Raw genomic sequence first — 10,089 nt, 5'->3', positions numbered from 1 at the left:
GCTGTGATGGGTGTAAGAGAGGACTGCAGCTGAGAAGCACTCGGGTCGGCAGGCTGCCTCCTCCGGCAGCTGCCCGGCAGCATGAGGTGCTCTGAATTGCCAGTCTGGCTCAAGCCAACGGTCTGTCTTGTGCTCTGGTCCCCTCAGGGTGCTGCTCACTGCTTCAGGAGAGGATGATGATAGCTCAGAATGTTCCCGCTCGGTGGGGAAGCGCAGGAGGGGGACAATCCTCCAGCCAACCTCTCCTGTGCAGGCAAGATGGAACAGAGGTCGTACAAGAGCCTTCAGATGTTACCCACAGTGCTGTGCATGAGTGGCTGTGCTACCATCCTCTTGCACAGAGGAAAGAGCCCTTCTCCCAGCTTAGCATAAAAGACTTTCCAAGTAGTGTAAAAGGAGCTGGGTGGAGGCATTCTCCTCCCTGCCACAGGTGGCCCTTCTGTAAGGTCTGTCCTTTTCCGGGATATTACAGCTTATATAAAATGTAAAATCTTCACTGTGTAGAGCAGTCCCTGCATCTGCATAGGAGCTTTGATGTGAGAATGCCAGGCAGGGTCCCTAGCCAGCCATGGAGCCTGCTGCAGTCTAACCCTGTCCTTGAACAAAACCTCTCTGACCTCTCCCCAACCTGTCTCTGCCTGGACTGGCTGAGCTGTCACAGGGACGCCGGATTGGTGCCATCAGTGTCCCCAGCCCACTGACCTCTGAGTCATTTTCCTCACCAAGAGGCATGTGTCACCCACCAAATGGCAGTCGCCTGCCTGGCTGCTCACGTCCTCCTCAGCAGCCAATGGATTCTGCTGAGAGGAGAAACAAACTCTGCCAAAATGATGGAAAGGGATAATTTAGTGTGAGATACTTGAACTGAAGTGGCATCCAAAACAAATGAAATACTTACCAGGCGAAAACACATGCTGTCTTTGTCCTGGAAAAATAACCATCTAATGAGACAAAGCATGGGGGAGTCAAGTAATTAGAGTGGGCGAGGTTCTAGTTTGCAGCTGGTTTGTATATGAAAGGTATTTGATTCTCATCCCCTTCATCTTCCTTTTTAGATTCATCCCTCACACACCCCTTCCCCAACAATTACAGCTTTTCTTCCATGCCCTGTCCTCTCCCAATCTCCAGCTTCTTCCCAGCGGGTGGGAGCTGCTCACTAATGAGACAAGAGACGGAGATAAATGGACAAGGCCTGCCCCAAGCAATGTGTGCCATCACCCGAAAAAGTCAGGGAGGCTGGAGAGCACTCAGGGCCTTTCTTTTGGCCCATTTGTTTTACACAGAAGAAGTGAGGAGGGAGAAGTGAGGAGGGAGTGGTGCAGATAATTAGTTTTTTGAACATGATGATTAGTTTCCTGAGCATGACAAAAACCATTGGTCTGTGGTGGGAGGCAAGCACAGAGGTTATGGCCGTGCACTTTCACCACTACCTTCCTCTCAGGAGCTCAGCCTGCACAGCATGGCCAGTAACACAGGCATCCCCAGCAAGAACCAAGCTTGCAAGTCCTCATGGTACATCCCAAACTATGTTTCAATGCCATATTATAGCATGATAATTTTGTCTTGTCTGTTCCATGGCAAATTTCATGCTAACGTTGAAGAGGCAAAATGCTGGTGATCTTGTCAAGAACTGGGAGACAAAAATGAAGAGAGACACACAGAGCTTTGGACACCTGATTAGCAGCCCAGTCAACCTCATTGGGTCTGCTCCTGCTGTTTGGAGGTAGCCATCAATATGTTGTATGCTGAACAAACCCCACTTCACCTCCTCATCTAGAGTGGTGCATAGAATGTGCTGGAAGCTCAAGTAGATGTTCCTCCATGAAGAGCTTTACTGCCAAAATCTTGCCATTGAGTTATCCTTGGTAGTCCTTGAAATGGCTCAAGGTTGCCTTCAGCCCCTGTGACAGGTAAGCAGGAAGGTCGTTCTTACACCTCAATTATGACTTTCAATCCTTTTCCCCATGCAGGGCCAGTGGAGAACAAAAACGAAGCAGCCATGTCTGAGCTGGTCCCAGAGCCGCGACAAAAACCAGTTGTCCCAATGAAACCCATGGGCATTAATGCCAGTTTGCTGGGCTACATCGGTATTGACACCATCATTGAGCAGATGCGCAAGAAAACCATGAAGACAGGTTTCGACTTCAACATCATGGTTGTAGGTAGGCAGGGACCAGCTGAGGAACTGGGAGCTATGGACAGGGACTGTCCTCTGAGGCCAGGTGGGAGAGCGAGCCCTGCAGGGAGGGCATGAGGGAGCAGAGAGCACTTGCTCTGAGGGAAAGGAGCCTGCACAAGGCAAGGAGATACCTACAGCCCCTTCCCCTGCCAGCCTGGCTCCATCCCCTGGGCTTGCTGTCATCACTAGTGTGTGGGAAATGTGATAAGCTTTGTCTCTGCAATCCTCAGGTCAGAGCGGACTGGGAAAGTCAACATTGGTAAACACCCTCTTCAAATCCCAGGTGAGCCGCAAATCTTCAGGCTGGAACCGAGAGGAGAAGATTCCCAAGACAGTGGAAATCAAAGCCATTGGGCATGGTAAGAAGGTGGAAGGATTACTGACGCTTCAGCACAATTTTGCAGAAGATCCCAATAGTCAGTGCAAATCGTACTTTGTTACTAGGATTTAGCTTCCTCCATGGGAAGCTAAAGGACAGTTTTAGATGGCCAGACAAGGCTTCTCTCAAACAGCAATGCCACTGATACCAGAGCCAAAAGTGAGGGGCAGGAAAATAGTTACAGATATTTCTTCTGCCAAGACATTAGTCTGCATGTGTGGATTAAGCCTTCCTGTAAGTCATTCCCATCTGCAGACACCTAATTATTTATACAAGTTGCATTGGTGGGTCCAATCCCAAGCCTGCTAGAGCACACCTCCTCATGGCAAAGCATCTGCACAGCTCCTGCAGTGGTGTAGGATAATGACCACCACCTCAGGTTCAGGATGATGTGTTAGAGGGGAGGAGAAGTTGTGCAAGGTAGCTGCTACCTTTGGGCCACAGTCTGGGCACAAATCCATTTCCTTCTGGCAGAGTGGTATAAGGCAGCTTTCGTGCAGATGTGACCAAAATTTGAGATCAAACATGCAAGTGGGGGTCATGAGGCATGACCCAAGACTGGCCTGGTCGTGCTTGCTGGGCAGGGATGAGGGCACAGAGACATGTTTCATGATAGAGCAGGTCTCCAGGGAGGATTATGATTGTTTGCTATTTCTCCCCCAGTCATTGAAGAAGGTGGTGTCAAAATGAAGCTGACCGTGATTGACACACCTGGATTCGGGGACCAAATCAACAATGAGAACTGGTGAGTTTTACAAGGCCTTGTGTCCCAGAAAGGCCTAGAGCTAAGATGGTATATGAAGTGACTCTTATCTACTTGGCCCTGGAAAGCATCTGGGATCCTACTGCACTGAGGGGGCTGGTAATGGGGCTGTGGGGTTGTGAATGCCATGGGTCTGTGTGTGTGATTGGGTGAGTGCTTATTTCTGTGCCCAGCTGCAGAAACTCTGAAACATCTCTGCTGATGGTGAGATGCTTGAGGTGGATCGTTTTTATGCCTGAGCCTGTTTTGCTGCTGTCAGAGCTGGGAACACTGTAGGCAGGAACACGAGGAGATTTGTACCTGTCTATTCTCTCTCTCTCCCACTTTAACAGCTGGGAGCCTATTGAGAAATACATCAATGAACAATATGAAAAGTTTTTGAAAGAGGAGGTGAATATTGCAAGGAAGAAACGAATTCCAGACACACGAGTGCACTGCTGCCTCTACTTCATCTCCCCCACAGGCCACTCGTATGTACACAGTCCCTCATCCTTCCTCAAGTCCTTGGTGCCTCTGTGACAGATATACATCCTGCACTGCCCTGTCTCAGGCACTGACCTAGAGATCCTGCTAGCAGGACTGCCACTGCTTAACTTCAGGTGCTGTGGGGCTTTAAAGGGACTAAGATAACAAGAGCAGGAGAAATGCCACCATGATTTTTGGGAGAGGGCAGGATGGACGGGAAGAAGGAGAAGAGAGCACAGTGGCAGCCAGCAGGGTACATACGAGGGAGGGTTCACTGATGCACTGATGCTGGGAGAGTCACTAGGATGAAAGGCAAGGAGAGTAAAGTACTCCTTCCATGTTGTTCCCTTTTGGGCTGCAGCTTGCGGCCTTTGGACCTGGAATTCATGAAACATCTCAGCAAGGTAGTGAACATCATCCCAGTTATTGCCAAGGCTGACACCATGACCTTGGAGGAGAAGACTGAATTCAAACAAAGAGTGAGTATCTCCTCTCCTGCATGGGATCCTTCCCTGCCCTGGCTTGGAGGTGGGAGAAGTGAACGGTATCCTTCTTTCTGGGATCGCAGTGCAGTCCTCAGGACATGCACAGGGTCCAGCGCTGGGTTGGTGGGTAACTCCTGAAGATGAAGCTGTTTACAGCTCTGAGGGCACCTGTAAGAGGGGGAGGAAAAGTGTTTATTCCTGTAACATTTTGTGATACATTCTGTCATGGGAACTGCAGTGCCAGACAAGTAACTGGGGTTAGGGAAGAAAGATTCATCATTGCCTCCATGTGTCCTCACTTTCCCATGCACTTCTGGGACAATCCCTCCAGTCCCTGCCCTCTGGAAGGATATCCCAGATGTGTTTGCCTGGCCACTCCAACTGCCTTCCCTCAGGTCTGTGCTGCTTTTTGCTCCAAAATATCTCTCTGCTTAGGTGCGCAAAGAGCTAGAAGTAAACGGGATCGAGTTTTATCCCCAGAAAGAATTTGATGAAGACTTGGAGGATAAAACAGAGAATGACAAAATCAGGGTAGGAAACATTTTATTGTGGGATGGGAAGGGTTATGAGGGCTGGTCATGTTGAACAAGTGTGAAACAGACATGTAAGTAGAAGGGTTTTGAGTGCTTCATGGTCCCTGAGTGAAAGGTGGAATGGATATAAGGTATGGCCATTACTCCTTCCCAGCTTAATTTGTCCTTGTTGTAAGTACAGGGTGCATTGAAGCCTGAGTGAGGAAGGACTATGTTTCATCTCCTCTTGCTGAATGCTCTGTTTGGCCACCATTGAGGACCAAAGGGGCCTGGTGTGTGGCTGATGTCTAGTCTCTGTCCCAAACAACTGCCCCATGAGCCCTCTCATCTGCTGACCAAACTTGACCTGAAAAACTGTCCAGTTCTTTGCTCCCCCAGCCCCTGGGAGAGGGCTTGTCCCATCCATCTCTCCTCAGACTGTTAGAAATTGTCTCCTAATTTCCAGCCTGTGTTTGTTCATGGCCAGGTTCTACTCAGGATTATATGTGTGTCATCACAATAGTCTTTGATGACTAAGCGGCTCTGGGACATCACAATAGGTGTCCATCAATCTGTACTGATGTCATATGACAATACATTTCATGCACCCAATGCTCTGTGACATCACAATAGGTTTCAATGACTATGCTCTGAGGCATCACAATAGGTATGGATGCATTAAGGTCTCTGTAACGTAACAATACGTGTTGATGCATCCGTGGCTCTGGGACATCACAGTACGTTTCGTATCTGTTCTTGTGCCAACACTGACTCAAGCAGTTCTCCTACCTTGTGCTCCTCTCCACCACTCAAGGCATTTAACAACAATAGTATTATCCTTCTGACCTTTTGTTCAACTAAAGGAGACAAGTTCCTTTGGATGAACTCCCTATTCTTCAGTAGTCCATGCTTATAGTCAGTTTTTTCTGTGCCTGCTCCATTTTGATGTGATTTTCCAGCACTGGTGACGGCACCTCATGCTCCACTGTCTTTTCTGAGATATGAACTGCTAAACCTGTGGACCACATGTGCTTTTTAAACAATTGCATCACACTGGTGGCTTGAGGTCATCTTGGGACTGACTAGCACATGGGGTCTCTCCACCCCTTCAGTCACTGCCTCTTGATGAGCTCTGAAGTCATAGCAGAAATTCTTGATGTTATTCCCTAAACACTGCTCTTTGTGCCTCAAACTTACATCTTCACAGATAATAACCCAGTCTGCCTTTGTACTGACAACACCTCTTGGCCTTGTGATGCTAGTGCATTTAATTATCCCACTCAAAATTTAGTGGTTAGACCATTAATGAAAAAAGACTGACCTCCATGACCCCCCTCAAGTAACTCCAGTCATCTTGCATTGCAGCCTGACACTTGCTCTTTCAACTCCACCAGCTGTCACAGCCCCAACAGAAATTCCCATCCTCCCCAACTAAATTAATCTTTTCCCATTTGACAGCACATCACACAATCTGGAGAAAACTAGAAGAGTTTTGCTTCTTGTCCAAACTGTTACTGGTTTTGAGGAGGACACCACCTTTTGTTCTGCACTTGAGCATCATTTCCCTCACACATAAGAAATAAATTGCTTTGTAATGTCCATTCCTGTGGTAACTGCAGTCTCTTCCCAGGCATGGGGATATCTATAAAGAAGTAAACGTATGAACATCTGCACAACCTTATGGACAGCAGGATCTCCTGCACTGTGTGCTCTGGAAACAAATAGTTTCTCCCTGTGCTTAGAGATATCTTGGTCCCCAATAGCCTCACCTACTGTCTCACTTCCCAGGAAAGCTGCACCCCTACTCCATTTCTCACCCTCCTGAGTACAACCATTTCAGCCACTAAACTTGTTGAATGTTCATGTGTCTTATTGAGGAGGATTATTTTGAGTCCTTTCCTTCTTCTATTGTGAAGAACTACAAACTTGGCGATAAATACTCACCTCAAATATCCATATGAGTAGCCCTGGGCTGACAGACCCTCTCCTAGTTATGCCAAGGTACTTCTTCTCTGGTCATCCCCCTCTTCAGAAATGCTGGAGCTGGGTGCAGAAAAGCTCTGCCCCTTGCTCCAGAGCCCTTGACACTGCTGCAAGCTACCCACTAAGCTTGAGGGGTACAAGGACACCTGAAAGGCAAGAGTCAAAAATGCCAGGGATAGCACTGTCCAGTGAAGAGGGCAGCAAGTGAAGTGTTGCTCTGGAGAATCTATTTCCCTGGAGAAGGCCTTGTGTTTGGTGAGCTGAGAGGAGCAAAGGCGGATGGGGAACAGTTGTGTTGCTGCTCTCTGGAATGGGTTCAATAGGTATCTCCACATGTCTCTCCCCAGCAGGAAAGCATGCCCTTCGCAGTAGTGGGCAGTGACAAGGAGTACCAAGTGAATGGCAAAAGAGTCCTGGGCAGGAAAACACCTTGGGGAATCATTGAAGGTAAAACACCTCTTGCTTCTGGAAGCTGAAAGTATCTCTGCAGGTCCCAGTAACAGATAAGGGGCCAGATAACATGTCCCACGGCTACCTTCCCAGCCCTTTTATGCTAAACTTTTTGAAACCAAGCAAGAGAACTCTCAAATAGCTGTGCCAGGAGGGAACTACCATGGTCAGTGTGGTACCACTACCACCACCTGGCAGAAGCTGGAGCCACACCGAACACCATGGAGTGTGAGGTTGCCTTGGTTTTCAAATGAAAATTCATATGCTCAGCACCTCTTACTGTGTCTTCTCAATGCCCAGCAGTGTGTCATTCAGACAACTGCCTGTCCTTTCTGAAGTATACAGGCTCTGCCCACCTGGAACCTGCCCTATGGCAAAGACCTTCCCATGCTCTGTAATCACAAAGGGGTTGTTGAAAAAAAAATCAAATATAACAATTGCTTGCTTTCTTTTCAGTGGAAAACCTCAGTCACTGTGAATTTGCCCTACTTCGAGATTTTGTCATCAGGTAAGGCCATGGTCATGCACCAGTTTGCTCTTGATGAGCCAGGAGTCTTCCTGAGAGCCTCTTAGAGTAAACTGTCCCCTATGGAAAGGAAAATGAAGTACATTTAGGTGGAGTAGGGTTGGATTGAGTTAAGGGATAGATACTTTAGTGCCTCTCTTAGTGACATGACCACTATGTCAAGTAGGTGCTAGTTTTCATGTATGAGCTGGACATCTGGAGAAAAGCAGGGTACTACCACCCCCACTTATATCCCATTAAGGCTGCAAAAACTTCTATTTGTTGCTGACAACAGGTCAGTGATAAAGAGGTCACAACAATATACTAGACCTTGTGTCCCTCCAGATGGATGTGCTGGAATATGTGACCTGAAAATGAAAAGTTCTATATTTCATTCAGCTTTCATTGTATTGTCTTATTTCAACTCTGCCTCTTGAAGTTATCTCAGCACAAGTGATACCCAAACTCTGTAGAAGAGCTGCAGATCCAGGGTCACCTTTGTTCGCTATAAACACAACAAGGTTTTAAAACAACACCATAATAAAAGAAAACAAAGGAAACAGGTCAAAGCCAGAGCCCTGTGGCTCACCCCACCTGTGGGTACAGTATTGAGACACTTGGCCAGGTACAAGGCTTTGACATCACCCCATCGCTCTATTCTTTTTCTGCAATACCTTCTGCATCAGAGGTGCTTTCCCAAATTCTTCCAGTAAAAACATCCTACCCAAATGATTATCACAAAGCATACAGCAATCCAAGCCCACAGGCTCACTGAGGAGGTTAGGGTCAATGCTCACAGCAGTGTTCTGCAGGTTATGGTCTGCAGTGGACCTGATGCTTCCTTGTCTCACCACTGCTTCAGATAAGTCCCCATCTGCTCTGACACACCAGGATGGACAGTAGCTGTCCTGGTGGCACAGATGTGAGAGAAGCAGGGTACTGGCAAGCACAGCCAGGGCTTTCTGCCCATATCCTGCATCTTGCGCATATGTCCTTGACTGCTGATGCTCCAGCTCTCAGTTGTGTATGATGGCATCCATGCCATCCATGCAGAAAGAGGGATATGATCATTAACTAGACTGACTGAAAAAATCTTCCATTTATCTCAGAGAATAACATTATCATTAGAATCATAGAATGAATAGAATTTTAGGGGTTGGAATGGACCTTACAGATCACCTAGTTCCAACCCCCTGCCCAAGGCAGGGACACCTCCCCACTAGACCAGGTTGCTCCAGGCCTCACCCAGCCTGGCTTTGAACACTGCCAGGGTTGGGGCAGCCACAGCCTCCCTGGGCAACCTGTGCCAGTGTCTCACCATCCTTACAGTAAAAGACTTTTTTCTAATAACCTAAACTGCCCCTCCTTCAATTTGAACTCATTACCCCTTGTCCTGTCACTGCAGTTCCTACCAAAGAGTCCCTCTCCGGCTCCCTTGTAGGTCCCCTTCAGGAAGATTAATACTGACTATGCTGATAGTGGTTATTGTATCCTCTTTCCCATTCCACTTTGTCCCCTGCAGGACCCACCTTCAGGACCTAAAAGAAGTGACCCACAACATCCACTATGAGACCTACCGGGCCAAACGGCTGAATGACAATGGAGGGCTGCCCCCCATGACTGTCGAGACAGAGGAAAACCATGAAAGTAACCTGTGAACGATCCCTCCCCTCCCTGATGTCACCCGGTGTCTCTGGATACGACCACCCACCCCTGCTACCCTTGACTCTACCATGGGCCTGTCTCTGAAGCATGTGGCACATCTTCTGTGGGCATGAGAAGATGCGAGTGTGAGTGAGTGCGGGTGTGCGTGTGCCTACCTCTGTGCCGGAGAGGGACCAAGGGCATCTCCCCCATCCTTCCCAGAGTGTCCTCGGTTTGTTTTTTGCACAGTGGACTGTCTGTCATCTCTCTTTCCTTGTTCCTGTGCCAGCTGTGTGTCTTGCCTGGGGGAAATAGGGTAGGGGGGAAGGATTCCTGGGGGCATGGATTTTGGAGGTGGGAGGTGTGGAGCATGCTGTGGTCCTGTTTTTATCACTTGGAGACATGACAAGGAGAGGCTGCAGGAGAGATGGTGGAATCGGTGCATGCAGTGTTTGCAAGAGATGTCAGCAGAGATTTCTCTTGCATCTTCCATAGGTGTAAAGACAGCTGATTGGTCTGAGGACATGGTGGCCCAGCATTTTATCCCCATTTCTTGCTGTGGCTTCCCAAAGAGAAATGGCAGCTTGGAAGTGGATAGCTGAGACATGTTTTGTGGTTCAGAGCAAGTAACTGGTGGGAGGAGACAGAATTAGTTCTTGGGCTGTAGCATCTATTTGAGAACCATCAAAGTACTTGGGGAAAATGGCCATATTTTCCAAAAGAA

The 10,089-nt window shown here is 48.2% G+C and overlaps 1 protein-coding gene across 2 annotated transcripts in view; it reads left to right on the top strand.

Moving 5' to 3' along the window:
* The window catches only part of SEPT3 (septin 3), a 13,140-nt gene extending 3,357 nt beyond the window's left edge, over positions 1-9,783 (top strand). Inside the window, exons 2-10 of one of the 2 annotated variants that reach the window (XM_009077685.1) lie at positions 1,971-2,162; positions 2,410-2,538; positions 3,222-3,303; positions 3,654-3,791; positions 4,148-4,265; positions 4,707-4,802; positions 7,117-7,213; positions 7,673-7,724; positions 9,244-9,783. In XM_009077685.1, the coding sequence (XP_009075933.1) occupies positions 1,971-2,162; positions 2,410-2,538; positions 3,222-3,303; positions 3,654-3,791; positions 4,148-4,265; positions 4,707-4,802; positions 7,117-7,213; positions 7,673-7,724; positions 9,244-9,379 (1,040 nt within the window). In that variant the 3' untranslated portion in view covers positions 9,380-9,783. Of the gene's footprint in view, positions 1-1,970; positions 2,163-2,409; positions 2,539-3,221; positions 3,304-3,653; positions 3,792-4,147; positions 4,266-4,706; positions 4,803-7,113; positions 7,214-7,672; positions 7,725-9,243 lie in introns of both variants that reach the window. The other variant, XM_009077684.1, reaches the window with a different exon arrangement.
* Positions 9,784-10,089: the final 306 nt, after the last annotated feature.

The sequence above is a fragment of the Acanthisitta chloris genome, unplaced genomic scaffold, assembly GCF_000695815.1.
Source record: "Acanthisitta chloris isolate BGI_N310 unplaced genomic scaffold, ASM69581v1 scaffold34386, whole genome shotgun sequence".
Taxonomy (NCBI): domain Eukaryota; kingdom Metazoa; phylum Chordata; class Aves; order Passeriformes; family Acanthisittidae; genus Acanthisitta; species Acanthisitta chloris.
The sequence above is the reverse complement of the archived record's forward strand: the minus strand, read 5'-3'. Positions and strand labels throughout refer to the sequence as shown.